Source organism: Theropithecus gelada, chromosome X (genome assembly GCF_003255815.1).
Source record: "Theropithecus gelada isolate Dixy chromosome X, Tgel_1.0, whole genome shotgun sequence".
Lineage (NCBI taxonomy): Eukaryota > Metazoa > Chordata > Mammalia > Primates > Cercopithecidae > Theropithecus > Theropithecus gelada.
This window is the reverse complement of record NC_037689.1, coordinates 116,113,386-116,139,949: the sequence shown is the minus strand read 5'-3', so window position 1 is coordinate 116,139,949 and position 26,564 is coordinate 116,113,386. Positions and strand designations below refer to the sequence as shown.

At 37.5% G+C, this 26,564-nt stretch overlaps 1 protein-coding gene across 2 annotated transcripts in view; it reads right to left on the bottom strand.

The window, feature by feature from the left end:
- DOCK11 (dedicator of cytokinesis 11) overlaps positions 1-26,564 on the bottom strand; it is a 188,719-nt gene that overhangs the window by 4,125 nt on the left and 158,030 nt on the right. For both annotated transcript variants that reach the window (XM_025373267.1, XM_025373266.1), the window contains 7 exons: positions 18,889-18,995; positions 10,547-10,669; positions 5,972-6,085; positions 5,284-5,430; positions 1,297-1,507; positions 741-931; positions 200-300 (listed from right to left, as the gene is read on the bottom strand). In XM_025373267.1, coding sequence (XP_025229052.1) covers positions 200-300; positions 741-931; positions 1,297-1,507; positions 5,284-5,430; positions 5,972-6,085; positions 10,547-10,669; positions 18,889-18,995 — 994 coding nt within the window. The remainder of the gene's footprint in view (positions 1-199; positions 301-740; positions 932-1,296; positions 1,508-5,283; positions 5,431-5,971; positions 6,086-10,546; positions 10,670-18,888; positions 18,996-26,564) is intronic.

The window sequence follows — 26,564 nt, the reverse complement described above, 5'->3', positions numbered from 1 at the left end:
AATGTCCTGCAGGATGAAACAGATCACACATTTTCTCATTACTTAAAGTGCCCTTAGGAGGTCACTTAGACATTGTAAAAGACCACAGAGAATATCCCTTTTTGGAGGGGTATCATTTGGTCAATACTTTGCTGTTTTTTAAAAGAAGAAAATAGAGTAAAAGAATACGGGTCTAACCTGAAAACTATAAACCACTTACCTAAACATGTCTTTCAACTCACTCACTTTCTTAGGTGGATACTTGCTAGCTTGGCTGTCATTTAAGAAAGCTCTTGCATATGCTAATGGACCAGCATTGACCTACATTACAATAGAAGAAAAATTAGAGTGTTTCCAGAATGCAATAATCAAAGAAGTTTTGGCATTTCTCTTTTTTATTAAAAATCCAAAAATATACAAGAAATCCATATCTGAGAAATATATGCTTATTACAAGTTTATTTTGAAAAACCATTAACTAAAGAAAATAATCTACAAAGATGATATTCTAGTGAGTGATTTCTGATATGTACATACAGGGCTTCGCTACAGTCATCAGACTTATGTTAAAGTCCCCTGACATAACACAAAACTTATAAAAATTCAATGTAATATCTTCATTAAGTGAATAAAAAATAATGCACAGGTTTTTGCACTCAGTAAGTGCCCAACACACAATTACAATTAATGCTTGCTCTGTGCCCTTATAAAAGCAAAAGAAACATCAAGAAACATTTAACACATGTTGGACGACCAGCGTACCTGCACAGAAACACAGCCTTGCAATTTAAGTTGGAGCTGAATCATGTCCACGTCAGCAGAGGAGCAAAGCTTTTGCAGCTCTGCAGTTTTGTCTTTTATTTCATCAGTGGCAACATCAATTGGTTTTAAATTAATCTGCTGTTCACAGTTAATAGGAATCCTCTTCTTCACGTAGGGAAACGAGTTTGAAGCTATTAAAATGTTAAGATTGATTTACTGTCTTTAGAAAGTCATTTGTTCAAATAGCCAAATTAAAGAAAAAACTCTATTGTGCTTAACTCTCCCCATGCTTTATCTAGAAGATGACTGAGGGTCCCATATAGTACTTCAGGATTCAGAGAGAAATTCTCTTTATGAGACACCTCTGGGCAATCATAGATGACATATGGAAAAATGATGGTTTATCACATGGACGTGCTTGTGCTAACTTGTAACTGAACAGCAGAACAAATAATAATTAAAATTTCAGTTATATGGTCCAGCTGGCCAGCTGCTACTCGTGTATACTGAAAAAGACCAAGACAAATAAGAAGTTAACATGTAAAACTGTACTTACTTGTCAAGATTGTACGGCGTTTGCACTGTTCTTCTATACAGCCCTGTTTTTTGCCTGATAAAGTGTAAGGGGCCTCAAAAACAAATCTGCTGATATTATGATTTCTTTCAAACTCGGTCTTTCTTTCTGTGAGTTCTTTGTCATCAAAGTAAGGCTTCACGTAAGTAACTTGTATATGAGCATATTTTGGATCAAGCTCTTTGGCATTTACCTATAAAATAAGAAAGGTTTTTTTAAAAAATTTTAATTTATTATTATTTTTTTAAATCCTATTCAATGGAAGGGAAAAGGAGATAAGGTAACCTACTAACTTCTTTGAGACCAAGTGAGGAACATTGCCATTATAATTGTGTTTCCAGTAAAGGGGGGGGGGGGGTCTTCATTCTTTTTAAAAATCACTTACTTCTGATTATAAAGAAGTTACAGAAATCTATTTGGAGACTACAGAAACATATGGAGAAATTAAAAATTACTGTAATTGGCCGGGCACGGTGGCTCATGCCTGTAATCCCAGCATTTTAAGAGGCCGAGGCAGGCGGATCACTTGAGGTCAGGAGTTTGAGACCAGCCTGGCCAACACGGTGAAACCTCGCCTCTACTAAAAACGCAAAAATTAGCTGGGCAGGGTGACATGCGCCTGTAGTCCTAGCTACTCAGGAGGCTGAGGCAGGAGAATCACTTGAGCTTGGGAGGCAGAGGTTGCAGTGAGCCGGGATTGCGCCACCGCACTCCAGTCCGGGTGACAAGGTGAGACTCCGTCTCAAAAAATAAATAAATAAAAATAAAAATTAAAAAAAAAAAAACAACTGTAATCCTACTACCCAGCAATGACCATTATTCACATTTTTATATATTTCCTTCTAATCTTTCTTCTATGTATATGTATTCAGAAAATTGAGGTCATACTAAACATTGTTTTGATTGTGCATTATGTGAATTACACCTCAATAAAAACACAGGTATCATAGCTTATTTATTTATTTATTTTGAGATGGAGTCTTGCTCTGTTGCCCAGGCTCAAGTGCAGTGGTGTGATCATGTCTCACTGCAGCCTCAGCCTCCTGGGCTCAAGTGATCCTCCCACTTCAGTTTCCCATGTAGCTGGGACCACAGACATGCACTACCACACCTGGCTAATTTTTAAATTTTTTTTTGTAGAGGCTGTGTTGCTGAGGCTAGCTTGGAACTCTTGGGCTCAAGTGATACTCCTGCCTCAGCCTCCTAGTGTTGAGATTATAGGCATGAGCCACCATGTCTGGCCAACAGTTTGTACTATAGTCACTGACATTACTTTTAATGGCTGTATGGATAAACGTGACTTATTGGACCATTCTCTCATTAGTGGAGACAGGCTGTTTTCCAACTTTTTGCTATTGTAAATAAAGTTCTGATGAACATCCTTGTGTTTAAAACTGTGTGCACTTTTTTCTGATTTTTTCCTTAGTATAAATTCCTAGAAAAGAAATTGCTTAGTTAAAAGATTTACATGGGGCCAGGTGCAGTGGTTCATGCCTGTAGTCCCAAGGCTTGGGAGGCCAAGACAGGAGGACTGCTTGAGCGCAGGAGATTGAGACCAGCCTGGGCAACATAGCAAGATCCTGTCTCTAAGAAACATAAAAAAGTTAGCTGGGGTATGGTGGCAACACACCCGTAGTCCCACCTATTCAGGAGGCTAAGACAGGAGGATTGCTTGAACCCAGGAGTTTGAGACCAGCCTAGGCAACATAGTGAGACCCCATCGCTACAGAAAAAAAAAAAAAAAAATCACAAGAAACAAAAATTAGCCAGGTGTGGTGGTACACACCTGTAGTCCCAGCTACTCAAGAGGCTGAGGTGGGAGGATCGCTTGAGCCCAGGAGGTCAAGGCTGCGGTGAGCTGTGATCCTGCCAGAGCACTCCAGCCTGGGCGACAGAGCCAGACCCTGTCTCGAAAAAAATTAAAAGCGGCAAGGCATAGTGGCTCAGGCCTGTAATCCCAGAACTTTGGGAGGCTGAGGCGGGTGGATCACTTGAGGTTAGGAGTTTGAGACCATCCTGGCCAACATGGTGAAACCCCATCTCTACTAAAAATACAAAAATTAGCCAGGCGTGGTGGTGGGTGCCTGTAATCCCAGCTATTAGGGAGGGTGAGGTGGGAGAATTGCTTAAACCCAGAAGGCAGAGGTTGCAGTGAGCCAAGATGGCACCAATGCACTCCAGCCTGGGCAACAGAGCGAGACCCTGTCTCGGAAAAAAAAAAAAAAAAAAGAAAAGAAAAAGAAAAGAAAAAAATATGTATCTTGATAGGTTCTCATATGGACACTTACAAATCTCTCGTGCTTTTTAATGCCTAGGTGGTTATATCCATCATACGGGTAAGACCACCATTTCTTCAGCCATATGGACGTTTAGACTGCTTCCAGGTTTTTGCTATATAAATTTTGTGGCAGTGAACAACTTTAACCATATATATTTATATGTGTACATCTACAAGATAAAATGTTAAATGTGAAATTGCTGGGTCCAAGGACACATACATTTAAAATATTGGAAGACATTGCCAAACTCCTCTTCAAATTGCCTTTGCCCTTATGCAGATTTTGTTCTTTGGCAAGGGAAAAGAGTATTTTAAATTTTCACTTTCGCACATTGAGAAAACAATAAATATATTTTAAAAGCAGGAACTGCTTATTATGCCTGTTGCCTATAGGGAACTACTAAAACATGATACATAACAAACATCAGGGGTCCAGCCACCTGATAGTGGTTTGTCACTAGCATTCTTTGGCCCAGTTTTCAGAGGCAGAATAAGGTAGAAAACTGCATGTTGCACAGAAAGTCTGACTTTTCGTTACCTTTCCATTTATACAGTAATCAATACTGTGGGAACAAGTCTAACACTATCTGGCTGCAAGGGGAGAAAATCTTCTGTTGTTTCAATGCAATGAAACAACACAAAAGAGTGAAACTGATAAGAAGTAGAGAGTGTTTGCCATATATTACGTTTGAAACTACCACCAAATCTATTTTTAAATGTCTTAGGTTTATGTTTAAGACAAAGTCATCTCCAAGAGATATATGTAAGTCTACAAAGTGAAGAGATTATTTTCATGGTAGACAATGAAGTGTCTTTACAATAGCCATGGGCTTTTTCACGATGGTGATGCTTCCTGCTAACTTTTAAGTGTTCTGCATAGCACTGTGCTTATCATAGTCACTCAGTAAATATTGCTGTGGATACAAATCTTCAATTTTATATGTCCTTCCTACCCTTAAAAATCAGCTCTAAGTCTGGGCATACCCAAGGCAACTAAGGACAGTTAGGCATTCCTACAGTGCTTCCCCCAAATCCTGTCTATAGAGAACTATGCATTTCCTAGGAAAGGGCCTCTCTTGCTATGATGTAAACCTTCTCACTATGCCTTGGCAGGGCCCAGAGGGATGGATAACTTTTAGAGCAAGGCTCAAGGATCTCTCCTAAACCTATTTAATTGCAAATGTTAACTACAGTCACTATTACTGAACCAAGGACATCTGAGAGTAAAATGCATGCTCCAAGAGGATTTTAATCATGATGTAATGGAGAATCATGATGTACAATAGCATTTACGATAATATCTAACCCTTTAGTGAGCACGCTAGCTTGTTATTATTAGCGAATGCTTTTTATGTACCAGGAAAGTGATTATACTTTCCGTATATTAACTCATCTAATCCATACAACAACCTCATGAGGAAAATACTACTATTATTATCTCCACTTTATTACTAAGAACGATGAAGCACAGAGAGTTAAGTACCTTCCCCATGGTGACACAGCTAGTGCGTGGCAGAGAGTAGAGATTTGAAACCTGTTATCTCTGACTCCAAAACCCCTATTCTTTCTTTTATTATCTGGAAAGCTCTATTTTCATGCTTCTCTACCAGTTAAAAAAGGAAAAAGTCAGGAGCAATGTACAATGCCTGGAACTAGCAAATAATGATTTCAAAATGCAGGGTATGTGTTACCTTGTCTGAATCCTGAATTATTTTGACATTCTCCGTGCCAAACTTTTCACCATAAAGTTTAACAAGTCTCAAGGAAATTTCTGAGAGGCCAGTGAGCTTTGGTTCTTTATAGATGTACTCCTTTCCATCTTCTTCTTCAAAAAAAGACTATTATAAAGTTAAACAAATAATAACTTATAAATAATATGAGCAAACACAACATGTAAAGAAAATCTATTAAATAACTAGTAATAATATATTTGAAATACATTTTGAATAATATTACTAAAAGTCCCATGCATGTATTTACCCTTTGAACTTCAAATACATGAGAATTTTCAAATTCCTGATAATTTTCAAATTTATAATCATATAAACATATGGTCTGAGGAAGATTTCCAAACTAGGTTTTTTCCTTCCCTGTACACTTACCTGTTTTTTATTTAAAAGTTTTAACTACTATATATTTAATATGTACTTTAAAAAGCTTAACAGAAAATGAAGCTGACAGAAATCAAAACCTTCTCTGTCATATTCTGACCTGAAGGATTTAGATATGAGAACCAAAGTGAACTTTATACATACAAAAGAGGCTCTCTGCTGTTGTAATAGGCACTCTATCTGGACAGAATCCTAGCTGCTACAGTAAACTAGTAATTCAAAGGTGAATGTTTAAAAAGGAAAACGTTATGAACTCAAGTACACTTACTTGGCCATAAAAGGCAACTCTGAAGAAAGTGCCTAAAAGTCTCTTTTTTGTGTGCATAACTTCCAGAATTTTTGTGTAAGCTCCATGAAGAGTTCTATAAACTTGAGTAAGTTTCTGAAAAATAAAAATATACAAATCAGCTTTGTTTTTTTGTTTAATTACTAAATGTCTTCAAGATGAATGTACAAGAATAAAAAGCACCAGTATATTCTTTTCAAAATGGTCTTGGTGGGGTCATTCCTACTCATCTCCCTTTGTAACAATTAGACAGTCCTCAACAACTTTAGGTCTAAGGGTAGAACTTAAAATGGTAAAATAACGCTGTATTTCTTTTTAAAAGAAATTTCTTCTAAAAAAAAAAGGGGGGGCTACATGTGCAGAAAGTGCAAGTTTGTTACATAGATATATGTGTGCCATGGTGGTTTCCTGCACCTATTGGCCCATCCTCTAAGTTCCCTCTCCTCACCCTCCACCCCCCACCCCACAACAAGCCCTGTGTGTGTTGTTGCCCTCTCTGTGTCCATGTGTTCTCATTGTTCAACTCCCACTTATGAGTGAGAACATGCGGTATGTGGTTTTCTGTTCCTCAATAACATTGTACTTTTTAATATCATGCTTCATTTTATTCACATCTCAATGGACATTTTTAATTTTGAAATATTGTATTATCAACTACTATTTTCTACAGGGTCTCAATATTTTTAACTGAAAGGGCAGCCAAATGCTTTGCTTGAGCCCTCAGGTAGAGAGACATGAGAATAAACAATCCACGTATTTAAAGAGGAAAATAAAATGCAAATATAACAATAAGTAATGGTGTAAGCTGCAGTGAGGGCTGCTTTTATGCAAGTTCACAGATATTTCCAAAGGATATGTTTTTCTGCACTTCCAGAAAAAGAGAGCACATTGTGTAAAGAACACTATCAAAAATGTGAAAGACGACCTACAGAATGGAAAAAAAATATATGCAAATCACAGATCCGATAAGGGTTTAGTACCCAGAATATTTAAGGACTTCTTACCACTCAACAACAAAATATATGCAAACCAATTTTAAAAATGGGCAAAGGATCTGAATAGACATTGCTCCAAAGAAGATGTACAAGCAGCCAAGGACACGAAAAATCACTCAATCTCACTGTCATTAAGGAAATGCAAACCAAGACAATGAGGTGCCACTTCACATGCACTAGGATGGATTTTACAAAACAAAATAAAATGAACAGAAAATAACAAATGTTGGTGATGATATGAAGTAATAGGAATCCTAGTACACTGATGATTGAAATGTAAAATGGTATGGCCACTGTGGAAAACAGCTTCGTGGGTGTCAAAAAGTTAAACATAGAATTACCAAATGATCCAGCAATTCTACTCCCTAGTATATATTCAAGAGAATTGAAATTATATATCCACACAGAAACTTGTATGTGAATGTTTACAACAGCACTATTCATAATAGACAAAAGGTGAAACAACCCAAATGCCCATCAGTGGATGAATGGATAAACAATCTGCAGTGTATCCATGCAATGGAATCTTACTCAGCCATAAAAAAGAATGAAGTTCTGATATGTGCTACAACTGATACATGAACCTCTAAATATTACACTAACAGGCCAGGTGCGGTGGATCACGCCTGTAATCCCAGCACTTTGGAAGGCTGAGACAGGTGGATCACTTGAGGTCAGGAGTTTGAGACCAGCCTGGACAACATGGTGAAACCTCATCTCTCTTAAAAATACAAAAATTAGCCAGGAGTGGTGGTGTGCGCCTCACAGCTTGGGAGGCTGAGGTGTCAGGATCACTTGAGCCCAGGAGGCAGAGGTTGCACTGTACTCCAACCTGGGTGACAGAGTGAGACTGTGTCTCAATTTAAAAAAAGAAAATGCTAACTGAAAGAAGCCAGACATAAAAGGTCACATATTATACTACAGGTTGAGTATCCCTTATCTGAAATGCTTTGGACCAGAAGTGTTTGAGATTTTGAAATATTTGCATTGGACTTACCAACTGAACATGTCTAATCTGAAAATCTGACATCCAAAATGTTCCAGTGAGTATTTCCACTGAGCATCATGACCATGCCCAAACAGTTTCAGATTTGGGAGCATTTATGATTTCGAATTTTCAGATTAGGGAGGCTCAATCTGTATTCCTTTTAAATGACATATCCAGAATAAGCAAATCCAGAAAGCAGCTTAGTGGTTATTGGAAAGTGGGAGTGGGGTGGGGAGTAATTACTTAATAGGTATGGAGTGTTTTTCTGGGGAGTTTTAAAACTAGAAAGAGGTGATGGGTGCACAACACTGTGAATATATTAAATGCCACTGACTTCTATACTTTAAAATGGTTAATTGTATATTATATAAATGTCACCTCAATAAAAAAGGAAGAACACACAAGCTTCTTTCTCTAAAATTCTTCCCATATTATATTTTACAATTGAGCTCAATTGGAGGGAAATCTTCCTTACCTTGGCTGCTATCTCTGATAGTTTTCAGCTCATTCCATAGAGATACACTGGAAAAGTATAAATCAGTGTTCTATTTTTTGGTTTTGTTTTGAGATTGGATCTTGTTCTTTAGCCAAGGCTGGCGTGCAGTGTCTCAATCATAGCTCACTGCAGCCTCAATCTCCTGTACTCAAGCAATCCTCCTACCTCAGCCTCCCAAATGGCCGGGATCACAGGCGTGCACTACCACGCTCCAGCTACATCAGTCCTAAACACAATTACTTCATCTATACAGAGTGCTACGGGATTTATACAGACCCTTACACCCCTCCAAGGAAATAGGACTAGTTCCCCTATAGAAAACATAATTTTCTTTAATGTGTAGAGAAGATATATTTTTCTTTCTTCCCTATTGGTTGGCTAAGTAGCAAAAGGCTCCCTGGGTTTCTAACAGCCAGAACTTCCTTCATCCTAAGAGTCAGAAAATGGGGACTTTATTTTGAAATTACTACAAAGGTTCTTCAGATGTAATGCTTTGATAGGAGGGGTAATGGCAAATCTAGTTTTGTCTCATAGGCTATTCTTTGCCATCTGTATGACCTATACTTAACTTCAGCTTATTACCATATTCACTTGAATTCTACTATGAGTTTTCAGGCATGCCCCATTTACACCAAATGTATGGCAGAAAGAGAGGAAGACCTAGAATCTAGGAAGAAAAAGTGAGTTTGATCAGAGCCAGTTTGGAGGAGAGACAAAAACACTGCTCAGATTATATTAAATCTATGTGTGTTCACTCTCAGAAACTGTCAACAAGGAAAGGCCTAACTGCTTTATTTAAGAGTAAATTGCCTTGCTTTTAAAAAATGGCTTGAATCCTAAATCATCCCTTCCCAGTACAGCAGCGATAGAAATTATGATATGGACTAAGAGACTTGAATATTTAAAAAATCGTGTTTAGTGCTGGTAGCAATTGCTGTTCATGATACTACTACTCTTTATTAACTATACTTTATCAATAGTTTATTTGGCAAGTCAAAATTTTAAAATTCTCATAATAGGGCTATTACTAGTGTATTATTACCCACCCCACTGTCATCTGCCAGCACCTTTAGTTTCTCCGCTGAATTATAAAGAATACAATCATGTCTATGCCTCTTCCCTGGGTAACATGGAAATTTGACAGCTTTTTAAAGTGAAGGTTTAGTGAAAACAACACTGATTATTTTGTGCTCTGACAGAAAGAGGGGAGGGTGCTAGATGAAAATATTTTCAGGCCCATCACAGTGGCTCATGCCTGTAATCCCAGCACTTTGAGAGGCTAAGGCGGGAGGATCACTTGAGGTCAAGAGTTCGAGACAAGCCTGGCCAACATGGTGAAACCCCATCTCTACTAGCAATACAAAGATAGTGGGGCATGGTGGTGCATGTCTGTAATCCCAGCTACTTGGAAGGCCGAGGCAGGAGAATTGCTTGAACTCGGGAGGTAGAGGTTGCAGTGAGCCAAGACTGTGCCACTGCACTCCAGCCTGGGCAACACAGTGAGACTCCATCTCAAAAAAAAAAAATTTTTTTTTCAGAACCACTGGTCTAATTTAAATCTCAATTTCTATTTTGGATCTTTTAGCCTTAATTTCATTCGGAAAACATAAATGAATATAAGGTAGGACTTTTTAAGTTTCACTTTATTTTCTTTTCATAAGCAGGACCAAAGGAAGTTTTATGTTGTTTTTAATTGACACATAATAATTGTACATATTTATGGGGTACAATTTATGGGGGGAATGTTATTTCCATACATGCCAACATTGTGTAATGATCAAAACAGGGTAATTAGTAAATGTATCATCTCAAACATTTATCATTCCTTTGTGGTGAAAACATTAAAAAATCTTAGGATTTAATAGCCTTTTTAGGGATTGTCACTTTGAAATTGGACAAATGTGTCAAAATGATAGACTATCTATATTCTATGATAAAATACAAAAGTCATAATCTAATGAACCTTATATTCTTCAGAGGACACCGAGTAGAATAATAGTAACAGAACTATATTACTGTTTTCCCTAAAACCAAAATAAAATACGTAAGTCAATGACAAAAATGTTCAAATTGTCTACCTCAAACTCACGACGTTTCTCATAAATTGGAATGATCAACTTGGAAATCTCAGAAATTATTTCATAACGTTCTGCCTTCCATAAGCCATCCACACATTGTTCTAGCAACTCCAGCAAGACTTCCTGCATTAAGAGAAAAATCCAATTAGGAATTAAAAATAGTTTTAGAGTTTTGGACAAATAAATTTTGAAGCATTTCAAGTTGGTAGAAAACAAACAGATGGTACTAAATTCAATGAGATGCACAAAAGGAACATACTTGTGTGACTATATTTTATAAATCAAATATTTAAAGTATTTAAAGTTAAAAACATTCTTAAAAATATAAAATTGATGTTAACGATAGTAAACTATGATTATTTTGTTTATTCACATAATGAAGATGTTAACTACAGTTGCAAATGTTAACACATAAAGAAAGAATATTTTTAAAAAGGGAATATATTGTTTATTCCAAATTGAGGATGTCTGAATGTCTAACATCCATTATTTTTTATATTAAAACAATATTTACCCATATCAGTCTTAAGAAAAATTGACAACATTTTCAAATATTGTGTTGGTGATTTAGGTGTTTATTAAAATGATTCGATGTTTTAAATTTTTTTTTAGTTTTTATTTTTGTGGGTTGGTATTAAAATGATTCAGTTTTGATAAAGAACACTTCCCAACTGATGGTTCTAAAATTACTGAGAACGATAGGATAACAGCTCAAGATAGAGATCACCAGCCCTGCCAGAATAACAGTTGCTATAAAACTCTTTTGTGAACCATCATCTCATGTTCTCAACCATGAAAACATGAAGCCAATTACTGATGCTACCCATAAGTCATAACAGCCTGTTTCTATCTTAAAGAGATGCACTTCAGACCTATAGAACTGATCGCTAAAACAGCTCTTCCCGTATGTCCTTTAGAAAATCGAATTCATCATCTAGCTCTTATACTTGTGTTTCCTATCTTGCCAGTGGCAATGCCCTATAGACCCTTAGGTAGCAAACTAAGCGCAGTTTTGACTTGATCATCTGTTATGGGCTGAATTGTGTCCCCCAAAAAGGTAAGTTGAAGTTGTAACCCCAAGCACCTCAGAATGTGACCTTATTTGAAAACAGAGTCATTGCAGATATGATCGTTGAAGCAATACCGGCGTAGGGTGGGCCCCAACCCAGTATGACTGGTATCTTTATATGAAGATAGAGACACACAGGGCAAACACCATGTGACTACAGAGGCAGAGACTGGAGTGATGCAGCCACAAGTCAAGGGAAGTCAAGGAACAACTCTTACCACCAGAAGACAAGGAAGGCTTCTACCCAGAGTTTCAGAGGGAGCATGGCCCTGACAACTTGACTGCATATTTCTAGACTCTAGAACTGTGAGACAATAAATTTCTCTTGTTCTAAGCCACCTAATTTGTGGTACTTTGATGTTGCAGTCTTAATGCTACAGCCTGAATGTTTGTGTTTACTCAGAATTCATATGTTAAAATCCTAACCCCCAAGGTGATGGTGTATTAGGAGGTGGAGACTTTGGGAGATGACTAAGTCATGAGGGCAGAGCCCTCATGAATGGGATTAGTACCCTAATAAAAAGAACCCCAGATAGTTAGCTCACCCCCTTCCACCACATAAGGGTGCAGTGCGAAGATACCATGTATGAATTAGGAAGTGGATCCTCACCAGACACCAAGTCAGCCAACACCTTTATTTTCACCTACTAAGCTTCCAGTATAGTGAAAAATACATTTCTGTTGTTTATAACCTACCCAGTCTCTGGTATTTTCTTACAGAAGCCCAAATAGGTTAAGATATCTATGAAACTATCACACCCTCTTTCTTTACTCATTCTATAATGAGTTCATCACCAAGTCCTGCCAGTTTTACTTCCTAAATATTTCTCAAATCTGACCCTTTCTCTCCATTTCTCTTATTGCTAAGGTGCAAAATTTCCCTATTTTTTTTTCTTAATTTATCTTCCTGCCTCCAGTCTTGGCTCTTTCAAATACATCTTCCACACATCTGCCATAGGGTTCTGATTAAAATGCAAACCTGAGCGTGTCACTCTCCCTTTCTTAAAATCTGGCAATGGCTGCGCATCACTCACAGAACAACGGACATGCTCCTTCATGTGGGACACAAAGCTTGCAATGATGTGGCTGATACTTCCATAATCTCATCATTCATCATACCAAACTTTGTACTTTATGTTATAACAACAGTGAACTAAGTAGTTTCCCTGAATCACAATGGTGTGTCTTAGCTTTATGTCTTTGTTCAGGCTATGCCTTCCTCTCTTTAATCCCTTCTACTTGGTTAATCTCTTTAAAACACTTTAGGTATCACCTTTTCCAGGATCCTTCTCCTTATCAATACAGGGTAGGCAAGACACTACACATCTTTTTTTCTATTTCATTAATTTTTTGGTAAGGATTTATCACTATATTTGTACATTATTTACATATTATCTACATATCTGACTTTTCCAATAGGCTATGATTCTTTGAGAGTAGGGACAATATTTTACTTATATTGGCCTTTCCAGTAATTATTTTAGTGTCACTGGATAGTATATGTGAAATAAATGTTGCTACTTGAATAAAATATCTATATATTAATGCCTGCTAGCCAAATTAAAATTTCCAGCAATTTTGGGACAAACATTGGGGGAATTAAATATAAGGTACACACTTAGTATGAATTATCCCAGGAATGTAAAGTTAGGTTACAATTTAAAAAAAATGTAACATACAACCACATAAACTGAATAAAAGAGAAAAATCATATCTCTTTCAATAGATGCAGGAAAAAAGCATTTACAACACTTAACATCCATTCATGATATTTAAAAAGAACTCAAGAAACAAAGAACAGAAGAGATCTTCCTCAATCTGATAAAAGGCATTTACTAAAAATCTAAAGGCTAGACATGTTTCTCCTAAGATTGAGAACAAGTTAGAAAGTCTGCTCCCACCACTTATATCCAACATTATGCTGAAGGTTCTAGCCAGTACAATAAGGCAAGAGAAAGAGAAAAGACATACAGGATTAGAAAAAGTCAAATTGTTCTGTGCATATGGCATAATTGTGTATGTAGAAAATCCTAAAAAACATACAAACTACAGAAACTAATAAGCAGACTTAGTAAGGTTGCAGGACATAAGAGCAACATACAAAATCAATTATATTTCTATATACTAGCAACAACATATTAAAAAATGAAAATGTAAAAGCAAACAATATTATTTACAATAGCATCAAAACATCACATATCTACCAATAAATCTAACCCAAGACTTCTACCCTAACAACTACAAAATATTATTGGCAGTTAAAGATAACCCAAATAAACGTTCATTGATTGAGAAATTCAATATTGTTAAACTCTCCACTCTCAGGCTATTTTGAGGATATAGAAAAGGCGATTCTAAAGATTATATGGAAATTCAAAGGATGTAGAATAGCCAAAACAACTTTGAAAAACAATAAAGCTGGACGGCTAACACTACCTGATTTCAAGACTTAAGTTATAGTAATCAAGTGTGATACTGGCATCAAGATGGGCAATGGAAGAGAACCAAGAATCCAGAAATAGCCCACACAAATATGAAGAAACGAACTTTTGACCAAGGTGCCAAAGTAAATTCAATGTGACAAAAGGAAAGTCTTGTTTTTCCCCAAATGGTATGTACCACCTAACTGTCCAGAAAAAAAAAAAAAAAAAAAGCTTTGACCTCTATCTCATTCCATGCTCACAAATGAACTTTAAATATATTACAGACCTAAACAAAACTCGGAAACAAAGTTTCTAGGAGAAAACACAGGACAACACTATCAGGATCTTGAGGTAGGCAAAGATTTTTGGGACCAGATACAAAAAGAACAAATTATTATAAAATAATAAACTGGATTTCATCAATTACAACCAAAACCAAAATTTTCTGCTCAACCACAGACTTAATTAAGAAAGTGAATGGACAAGTCAGAAGCTGGTAAATAAATATACAACACACACATCTTGACAAAGGATTTATATCCAGGAAAGAACTCCCACAAAACAACAATAAAAAGTAGGCAATGTGATTTCTAAAATGGATAAAAGACAAACATTTCACAAAAGAAAATATAAAAGAGGCCAATGAACATCTGAAAAAGTGGTAGACATCATCGGTTACTAGGGAAATACAAATAAAAGCCACAATGAGATGTTGATTCACATCTAATATTAATAGAATGGCTAAAATTTAAAAAGATTAGCAATATCAGATGCTAGGGAGGATGTGGGGCAAATAGAACTCTCATCTACTACTGGCAAACAGTATAAAATGGTCCAACCACTTTGAGAAGCTCTTCGGAAATTTCTTAAAAGTTAAATATATATCTTCCCTAGGATTCAGCAATGCCACTCCTAGATATTTACCCAAGAGAAAAAAAGCATATGTCAACAATAAGTCATAGATAGGAATGTTTAAAGTAGACTTATTCATAACAACCTGAAACTGGAAACAATTCAAAATCCCATTAACTGAATGGATTTAAAATTTGTATATAAAGAAAATGGAAAAGAACAAACTTTTGATATACCCAACAATATGGATGAATCTCAAAATATTAGGTTAAACAAGAGAAGTCAGATAAAAAAAAAGGTACATATTGAATGATTCCATTTATATGCCATAAAAACTAATTCATGGTGATAGAAATCAGATGGTGAAGGTGGGGAGCCTGACTGGAAATGGGCACAAGGGAACCTTTCCCGAAGGAATGGGCATGTTCTATTTTTTTGTTTCTGATTACATGGTTACATGGGTGTATACAACTGTCAAAATTCATCAAATTGTTTAAGATTTTATTATGTATTAATTATATAATTTTTATTTTTATTTTTGAGACACAGTCTCATTCTGTTGCCCAGGCTGCAGTGCAGTGGCACGATCTTGGCTCACTGCAACCTCTGCCCCTGAGGTTCAAGAGAGTCTTGTGCCTTAGCCTCCCGAATAGCTAGGATTACAGGCCTGTGCCACCACACTCAGCTAATTTTTGTATTTTTAGTGGAGACGGGGTTTCACCATGTGGGATAGACTGGTCTTGAACTCCTGGCCTCAAGTGATCTGCCTGCCTTGGCCTCCCAAAGTGTTGGAATTACAGGTGTGAGCCACCATGCCCAGCCCAATTATATATTAATTATATGTTTAAAATCTATTGCAGGGGCACATGTCATCAGGACCTCCTGAGGTGGTGTCATGGGTAAAAAAAAAGACTGTTGCAAATCAAGTCAGAAATACATTTTTGGAAACAAGTTACATTGCATTATTACCGGTTTAACTCACATATGTAAATACAAGCACTAAATGGACAACAGTTTGTATTTTTCATTTCAATGTAACTTCCAAATCAGTGTTAGTTTTTTTTTTTAATTGGCTAGGGTATAAGGAAGAAGCCTTATTATGCAAACTGAAACATAAAGTGGCACTTGATAGAACATGATTCTACCTGTATATATCAAATAAAAGTATGTATAAATTACTTGTAGAACCCAAAAGATTTCCAACAAATGTGTTTATACATAAAACTAATTATGGTTTTTGATTATTAAGAAAAGTTACTGCTCTCCTTAAGAGTATAAAAAAGGGTCGAGCTCAAAGGCATTTCTATGAATACACTGAAGCTACTGTTTAGAAGGCAAGGATATAAGTTCAATTGTACTGAACCAGTTAAGCCCCATGAAATCCTCTAAATCTTTCTGCTGTCAGCCTGTAAAACCTGCAGGTCTCTGGGAAATCATCTAAGATCCAGAAACATGAATTAACTTGTCCAAGGCTACACAGTCAAAAATCGAGCTGGAATAAAAATTCAAGTATCTTGTGTCTCTGTTATGATCAATTAATTCAGCAAACATATTTTAAGTATCTATCCTTGTAGGTTCTGAGGGTAAAAGGACACCAACTTGCCTTTAAGAAATCTCACTGCCAAGTAGGTCAATGATAAAACCTGACATTATTCTCACACTTCATGACTTTTTAAGTTTTCACATGTATTGTGAAGTGACCACAATAGTATTATTGTCCTTATTTTACTGATAGGGAGAGAGACTATGTATAAATAGTAGGTAAAGCTTCTAGGTGGATCATTAAATAAACCAGAGCTAAGTTGAGATTTGTGTATTTTTAAAAATCAACTCATAAAGTATTTATGAAGTATGTCACTGTAATTTTAATCTCATTGTTTAATACAAGTTTTTTAAGAAATGTAATTTTATGGCACTATAACTGCAATCTCTGCTTTTCTGTGTTTCTTTCTTGTTTTCTATGTTCACACTCTTTGTGAACTTTCCCCCATGCTTCAGTCCTTGATTCTCTGGTCTTCACTCACTGTATTATGTCTAACATTCAGTCTGCTTTGGTTCTCATAAGGATATGACTTCCAGATGTGTATTTCTAACCCTAAACTCTCTCCTTATATTCAGTTCCATATTTCTTTTTTTTTCTTTTTTGAGACACAGTCTCACTTTGTTGCCCAGGCTGGAGTACAGTAGCACAATCTTGGCTCACTGCAACCTCCACCTCCCGAATTCAAGTGATTCTCCTGCCTCAGCCTCTCCAGCAGCTGGGATTATAGGCAGGTGCCACCACGCCTGGCTAATTTTTGTATTTTTAGTAGACCTATGTTGGCCAAGCTGGTCTCGAACTCCTGACCTCAGGTGATCCACCTGCCTCGGCCTCCCAAAGCACTGGGATTACAGTCATGAGCCACTGAGCCCGGTCTCAATTCCACATTTCTAATGGCTTGATGGTTATTTCCATATTGATAAGCTTTCACTTCAAAATCAACTCACCTATCAAATGAAATTCATCATTTTTCCTGCAAAACCATCCATCTATCATTTCTCCTTAACCTCCAAATCTGAAATCTTAGAGCTACCTTTGACCCTTCCCCTCCCACAGCCAGCAAATCATCATCTTTTCCTCACACTATTTCCTGAATCTTTCACTACCCTGGTTTAAGCCTTAACTACTCGTATCTGGATAATTAGGGCAGCCTTCTCTCTAGCCCCTGCCTCTAGCTCCTATCCCTGTATCTTCAATACCTCTCCCACATCATCACCAAATTAGCCTTCCCTCTTCCTTGCTTTCATGTAGTCATTATCCTGCTCAAAAATCTTTGAGGCCAGGCGTGGTAGCTCACGCCTGTAATCCCAGCACTTTGGGAGGCCAAGGCATGCGGATCATGAGGCCAATGGATCGAGACCATCCTGGCCAACATGGTGAAACTCCCATCTCTACTAAAAATACAAAAATTAGCTGGGCATGGTGGTGCATGCCTGTAGTCCCTGATACTCGGGAGGCTGAGGCAGGAGAATCACTTGAACCCGAGAGGCAGAGGTTGCAGTGACCCGAGACTGCTCCACTGCACTCCACCCTGGCGACATAGCAAGACTCCTGGAGAAAAAAAAAAAAAAAAAAAAAAAAGACTTTGATACCAATTCAATATTCTACTGAATAAAGCCCAAACATTGAAAGTTTCTCAAAATCTGGCCTCAACTAATACTCTTCTCTATGGGAACCTACTGCTATAGCCAAAAGGATCCACTCACTGTGCCTCAAACATGTCTTACACTTCCCTACCTCTTAGTCATGGTCCCTGCTCTTCTCCTGTCTCTTAGAATGCCTTCAGGCTGTCCTCATTCTTCCAGTCCCTCTCTGATCATACCTCCTCTAGTCTACCTGAGCTCTAAGGCATCTTTCACCTTTGACTTTGCATGGCACATATTGTCTATATTATTCAAATATTATTCAAAAGTCTTTTTTCCATTTCATGTACATGTATTATCTCTTCAGGTGGACCTTGGAGGTCAGGGACTAGTCATATCTAATTATTTAAAGCTCCTAGGTCACCAAGTCCAGGGCCTTGCTCTTAAGTTAATGTCCAATAAATCTTTGGTGGTTGATTTGACAGCCAAAGCTGTTTTCTATCCATGTGGCATTTAGAGCAGAAATTTTCCATTTAAAAATACTTTTGGACATACTCTGTCTTAGCTGAAGAAAAAAACAATGTTAACTCTATTTTTTATGGAAAAATTTCCAACACATGTTGACTCTTATCTAGTTACTGGGATGGTGACTTGAGGATGGCAAATGCTGCATTTCTAAAACTAGACAATGGGACCAGTTCAAGAGACAGGATCCTCTAAACAGGAACATCTTTGGCCTGGACAGTTTTAATACTTAAAGTTCACTAACCCTTAGTTACCTTCAAAATTAGGTTAGCTATAATAATTGTTTAATATACATGAATTTTATGAAGTGAAATTTATATAACTGGCAACGCAGGCCCTGGAATCCTTACTTCACTATAATGGACATCCATCATCCCAGCATCTTCTTTCATTGCTCCTTCTTCATCTATATTGGGAGTAATTTTCTTGAAGGCTGAACATCCATTAGGAAATAATTCTGTGTGAATAAAAAAAACAGTGGAGTAAATTTATGAGAAAGCATTTAGTAAATAACAGTGAGCCTTACAGAGATGGGCTATTTAAAATAAAAACATATTTTTGTAAGAATCAAAGTCTTAAGTACAATTTTCACTTGCAAAAATTTTTAAATTTGTTTCCATCTACTACATATTTTATTAGCTTCTCCCCTATAAAGTGAGCTTAAGTTACTTATGAGTAAGTTTTATTCTTTGACTATGTATCATCTTCAATGGCTAGTATAGATGTTCACCTAGTACAATCTAAACATTTATTTAAACTTTGATCCTATATACATTTGTGTTCTATCATCTAAACAAGAGGGCAGGCACTCTTCAGGTAACCACTAAGTGATCTTTGGTAACCATGTCTAGTGCCTAATTTCACTGAGATGTGGGAGAGGAAGTGAGATGTTGGAGAAGGTCTGGCTTAGGACTTTTAAGAGTCAGGAAATAAAACAGATGGCAGGGATGAAGCATCCTAGAGAAAACAGGATGGGGCACTGAAAGAACCATTACTTTGGCAGTTACATAGACTCAGCTCTGTCACTAACTGTGTGATTTTCTGCTAATGCTTATCTCCCTGGGACTATAAAAAGTTTTATCATCTATAAAACAGGAATAATAACTACGCTATAAATGAAATGTAAAGTGTTTAGAATGGAGCCTAGTACATAAGTACTCAATGAATTATTATTAGCAAATAAGCCTACCAGTAAAAAAACTAGCCTTCTCAAGGTAGAATAAAATAATTGCTGCCAGCTGGACTCCTGGGAAGTAGGAAGTGAACTCAAGCTGAGAACACCTGCTGTAGGCTTCTGGACCAAATTGTTACTGTCAAGCAAGAGTCTAGGTGTAAAGGCCTCATGGTTCCCCTATAGATTCTAGACAGGGGAACATGTGTAAACATTCCTACTGTGTCTGCCTTGACCTTTATCTAAGTGGGCTGTACTTCTAGAGTTCAAGGAAAATTCTGCCTCTTTATAACATAACCATTGAAAAAGTTTCAATGAAAAAGTTTCCTTCCAATAGGAGCTAGTCACACACACACACAAATGGCTGTCGCAATCTACTGTTCTACAATCTAACAGTGATACTTACAAATAATAACCTTTACTTACAACTAAGTACTGGTAATCTTCCTGTTAGAGGTTGGGGAAGGAAGAAGGAAGGTTTAAAAAAATCAGACCTCAAGTTGAAGAGATTTCTCAGAATTCTGGTGGAAAAGAGGTTATATATCAGGGTTTGGATTTTTCCAACTCTTCTTGTCTAAATGAAACCTAATCACTAGACATATATCTTCTGGGTAAGATGCTTGAACAGAACATGGGTAGGAACCACACATAGAAGTAGGAACCACACTTCTTTGAGAGAAAGATGAAAGTCTGCTAGGGGAAGATAGGGTTATTTTGAAACACTTTTTTTTTTTTTCTTTTGAGACAGAGTGTTACCCCGTCGCCTAGGCTGCAGTGCAGTAGCCTGATCATAGCTCACTGCAGCCTTGACTTCCCGGACTCAAGCCATCCTTCCGCCTCAGCCTCCCCAGTAGCTGGGACTACTGGTGCAAGTCACCACAGTCGGCGAATTTTTATATATTTTGTAGAGACCAGGTCTCGTCATGTTACCCAGGATGGTCTCTAACTCCTGAGCTCAAGTGATCCAACCGATCTCGGACTCCCAAAGTGCTGAGATTACAGGCGTAAGCCACTACGCCTGGCTTTGAAATACTTTTTCAAGAAGGGAGAAATACATGGGAGTAGTCAGTGAGTTTTAATTAAGGAAGAAGGAGACCCAGGAATGAAAATGATATTTACTTTGACCCACCAAGCTGTAGGACCATTTTTGTTCAAATAAAGTAGTTAATAAAAGGCATCCGGCTGGGCACAGTGGCTCACGCCTGTAATCCCAGCACTTTGGGAGGCCGAGATGGGCAGATCACAAGGTCAGGAGATCGAGACCATCCTTGCTAACAGGGTGAAACCCCATCTCTACTAAAAAAAAAAAAAAATACAAAAAATTAGCTGGGCGTGGTGGCAGGTGCCTGTAGTCCCAGCTACTCGGGAGGCTGAGGCAGGAGAATGGCATGAACCCGGGAGGCAGAGCTTGCAGTGAGCCGAGATCACCACTGCACTCCAGCCTTGGTGACACAGCAAGACTCCATCTCAAAATAATAATAATAATAATAATAATAATAATAATAATAAGAAGAAGAAGAAGAAGAAGAAGAAATAAAAGGCACTGAGATAAAACATAGCCTGCTTCATTTCTGAAGATAAGCATGACTAAAATGGTCTGTTACAGACCTCTAGAGAGTTCTATTCAAAGTACTGGACCATAAAAAGATAAGGAACTTTCACCAGAATGTAAATCAATTCCTCATTTCCTTCTTCAACAAAGTCTATGAAAAGGAACAAGTCAGTTGGACAAACAGAGTGTTTAGTGACATGGTTCATTTACATTCATGACGATACTCCTTATCTTGTTGTAAACATGTGATAAACAGTTCTCAGACTAGCAGCTGGTTTGTGGGATACTCTTTGTGCAGTAGTGCATTAGGAGAACTTCTTGAAATGTAGAAAAAACCATTCCACTTGATCACCACTATCAAGTCAAGCGCTCAGCTGTAAAGAAGAGGGCCCAAGACTTGAGTGAAGAGACAAAGAACATAGCCTTTATTGAAGAAGATAGTCAAACCCTGAAGGCCTCAGGCAGCTAGGTCCATAACTGGGAAAAAAAAATCCCATCTGTTCAAAAGAGATTATTACTTTAAGTGATTTCCAAATGTAGGGCTTTTCTAGAATGCTGGGATTTAAGGGAGGATGAAGAAAGGCACACTCCTATGCCAGAGATGAGATGAGGCTAAAAGCATCTTGCTAGAGAGTCTTCTGGTGTATCTTAAGTAGAAGTAGGGAAAATTATGTCTTATCTCAGGAACAAAGACATAAACACCCACTTTTGAAAGTTGTGTCTGGGTTATCTAGTGCAAAGACTACTATCGTGAATTTTCAGCTTCAGAGTCCAATATTCTTATTAAATGTGTTATCTTAATGCATCTGCCTGATAATGTACCCAGAGATGACTATATTCCTCCCCCTTTTTGCTAAAGTTATCAACACGTCAATATCCAATTATATATCAGGACCCTTTGCTTGTTAGATTCTTTAAAATGCTTGGAGAAAATTCTGATTCCTCTTAGTTCTAGAAAGATTTTCAGATGAAACAAGTTGTTGAGTCTAGAATTGGCCAGCGTACATATCCCAACAGAAGGAGGGATCTGTTTGAGGGATCTCATGTAGACCTATGCAGCCCTGTAGGGGGTGGTCCTAGAGAGTCTGCTGTCAGTTTCTCTGGTATTTGACCAGGACTCTTGACCTTGCCGTTTATAACTGTAACTTCTGTATTCCTGACTGCTGTCCCAGGGAAAACAAGATCGAAACTGCTCAAATAGCAACCACAATCCTGAATACAAGATATCCTGTGAAAAAAAGTGGGAAGGGGTGTGGAAGATGGGATAGCAGTGCAACCCTTGATAAAAAAGGATGGCTAGTCAGAAGAAGGATAAGAGCTAAGAGTCCTGAGGGGAGGATAAGAAGGGAAAAAGCTATGACTAGGAAAGAATGAGGGAATAAAAAGCTTCATGAAACTCAAGCTATCAGATCCTGGATAGAAAGACTTGGGAAAGAGAACAACATTACCCTATAAGGAATGAAAAAAAAAAAAAAAAACCAGACTCTATGGGAAAGGAAATTCCTTTTCCTGAGTTGATGGGTGAATCCTTGCAAGCCTGAAGCTTTGCTGAACCTAGGATACTGTTTGGTGGTGAAAGAATGCAGAGACTTGACTCTTGTCTTCCCTGGGGAAAACATTTGTATCCTCTCTTGGGAAAAGAAAAAAGGGAGAATGTGATCTAGAAATTTTGAGGTTCTCAAACAAAACAAAAATAAGCAAATTCTGACATTTTTATTTTATATTTTTTGGGAGGGAGGAGAATAGCTGACACTCAGTATTACCACTTTGAGATGTCTTCAATAAAGGGAAGAGAATAGTGATCCTTAAGTCTAGTGATCCTTAAGTCTCTCTGGTAGAACAAGCAAGAGCTCAGGCTGCCTGAAAGAAGTTTGAGGGTAGGGTGAGAGCGGGGGCAGGGAGAATTGCATACCACCTTTCCGTTTTCCTGTCAGTTCAGTGCCTGACCCAGTGAAGAAAAGGACCTGGAAATGGTCCCTTGTGGGTGCTGTGTAGTCACCTTCGAGGGGCAAGGGCCCCTAAGCCCTTCCCTGCTTAGGCAATGATCCAATAGGACAAAGTATTTTTTCCCTTAAAAATGCTACACAGTAGAACATCTGCTTCCAATGTGTCAACTGATGAGTAGTATTTTATTCCATCTTGATTTAAAAATGTTTTATAATCTACTTCAAGAGAAACTGGTTAGGAATTAGAGAAAACAAAACATTTTTGGCAATGGATATGTAACGGATTTAAAATATATTCTAGTGTTCCTTCCCTCTTGGCCTCATTATCAAAGGGCACTTAATGATAGAAAACAAAGAGTTCTAAAGGTGCCAAATTATCTTTGTCAAATACGTTGGTCTTAAGTGTAAATTCAATGATTTTTTTTCAGTTCTGCACTCAAACGTATTTTCATTGACTCTGTCAATTGCCAGGTCTTATCTAGACTTCAAACAGCTCACTAATGCTTTCTCAGAATGGATGGGAGAACAGGTTTTTTTTTTTAAAAAAAAATAGTTTTGGGGGAATGGGTGATTTTTTGTTACCTGGATAAGTCCTTTAGCAGTAATTTCTGAGATTTTGATGTACCTGTCACTTGAGCAGTATACACTGTATCCGATGTGTGGTCTTTTCCTCTCTGGCCCCCACCCCCAGTCCCCAAAGTCCATTATATCATTCTTATGCCTTCGCATCCTCATAGCTTAGCTCCCACTTATAAGCAAGAACATACGATATTTGGTTTCCATTCCTGAGTTAGTTCACTTAGAATACTACTCAGTTTACGTTTTTAACTTGTGTTTTAAATCAGTAGTCGACCTTGGTATAGCTAGTATAGTTGAATCAGCTAATTAAGAAAAAAAAGGTGTTTTGGATCACTGAAACTAAGTGGGGAAAACCCTCAAGACTTTTACTACTACCACTATTTTAGAATAAGATTTTCTAATTTAGGCAAATAGTGTTCCAGGTTTAAAAACAGATGGCATCAGCAAACCACCATGGCACATGTTTACCTATGTAACAAACCGGCACGTCCTGCACATGTATCCCAGAACTTAAAATAAAATAAAATTTAATTAAAAGAAATTAAAAAATAGATGACACCTATAAATAAACATGTAAATTCTCTTAAACATTATTTTTTGTTTAACATTCAAAACAATATTTTCTTCTCATTAGCGAAGAGTGCTTTGATTTCTATGAAGGATAAATTCTAAAAAACCTTGAGTGTATTATGAAATACATAAACGGCTAGTTAAAAATATTATTCCCACTTCCTGAAACGTATCAGTTTGGTGTTCATGCTAGTTGCCTCATGATAATATCCAGAAAAACCATAGCAAGAAATTCTATTTCTAAAGCTTAAGGACTGATAATACAAATAAATAATTCTTGATTTTTCCTTAGCTTTAATGTCTTTGCACTTGTGAAAAAAACAAAAACATTCCAGGGAAATAGTTTTAATATAATTAACTATTTTCAAAATCTAAAAAGTACAGTTTTAGACATAGTGGACATAAAAATCTTCAGATTTCTACTACTATTATTATTACTTAGATGGAGTTTTGCTCTTGTTGCCCAGGCTGGAGTGTAGTGGCGAGATCTTGGCTCACTGCAACTTCTGCCTCTCGGGTTCAAGCGCTCCTGCCTCAGCCTTCCAAGTAGTTGGTATCACAGGTGTGTGCCACAATGTCCAGCTAATTTTTGTATTTTTAGTAGAGACAGGGTTTCACCATGTTGTCCAGGGTGGCCTCAAACTCCTGACCTCAGGTGATCCACCTGCCCCGGCCTCTCAAAGTGCTGGGATTACAGGCGTGAGCCACCATGCCTGGCCAGATTTCTACTAATTAAAAAGATGAGATAATATTAACCTATTTCTCTGAAGACATACTTGAAATCACAGTACTCCATTTAAGATTCTCATATCTGTCAGTTTAGTTGGAATTTCAGGTGTGTAATTTCAATATTTACTTATACTGTGATTTCATATGCATACCAGTGATTTTTTTAAAAACCCTCAAATGGGGCCTCATTTTGGTAATTAATCTATTTTTCTGTTTAAAACTCACATATGTATACTAAAAGGAGAAAACTAAAGTATATCAAACGCATAGATTGTTCAAAAGAATTCCAGAGTCAGACAGAAAGTGTTAATTTAAAATACAAGTAAAACAAATCCACATTTTAATTATATTTGAGAAGAATATTTTTAAAATTTTATTTATTTATTTATTTATTTATTTATTATTTTTTGAGACAGGGTCTTGTCCTGTCACCCAGGTTGGAGTGCAGTGTCCTGGGCTCAAGCTACGGCTCAAGCTATGGCTCCTACCTCACCCTCCTTTGTAGCTGGAACCACAGGCATGTGAAACCATGCCCAGCTAATTTTTGTATTTTTTGCAGAGATAGGGTTTCACCATTCCTGCCCAGGCTGGTCTCAAACTCCTGGGCTCAAGTGATCCACCTACCCATGCCTCCCAAAGTGTTGACATTACAGGTATGAGTCACCACACCCGGCCAAGAATCCTTTTAGAAAAAGATTCTCCACATGGGTGTTATGTGAGGCAATCAAACACTGAGCCTCAGTGTGAAATGACAGATATATAGTTAACTATAGGAATTCTGGAATTAAAAAATAAAACAAAATGTGGCTGTGTTCCTACAGCTGAAGCCAGAGTGATATGACTCCTTTAATAATCTGGTTTCATTTTGCCATATTGTTACTCATTCCACTGCCTTAAAGGAAGTAGCTTGGACATTGAGATAGAGATTTCTTGGCTGCCATCTCCACTGCCAATCGATGTTTAAACCTAACTCAACTGGGTTACTATTTGAGCAGATGCAATCTGTTCAACAATACTGTTGAGCGTAGTCAACAATACTGTTTATGGAAAGGAACACTTCCAAGTAGATTTCCTGAATTAGGAATCTTAAATTAGGAATCCAGGGCTGCTGGACCTGAAACCCTTCAAGAGTATGACTCCCCTTTCGTACCCAGGTGTCACTGCACTAAAGTGGCTGGAGAGACATAGTCTATGGGTAGTTGGTGATGTTAAGACACATGAGGGGGAAACAAATAATCTGTGTTATCCTGACTTGAGCCTTGAGAAGAATTTAATTTGTGGCAGCCTTCCAGGGAGGGAAAGTCTTGGAAAATAAACACTGGGCATCAGGCCTGGCCCTGTACTTTTTTTTTTTTTTTTAATATATTTTACATTTTATTTTAAAATAGGTACAGGATCTCACTCTGTTGCCCAGGCTAGTCTCAAACTCCTGGCCTCAAGCAATCCTCCAGCCTTGGCCTCCCAAAGCACTGGGATTAC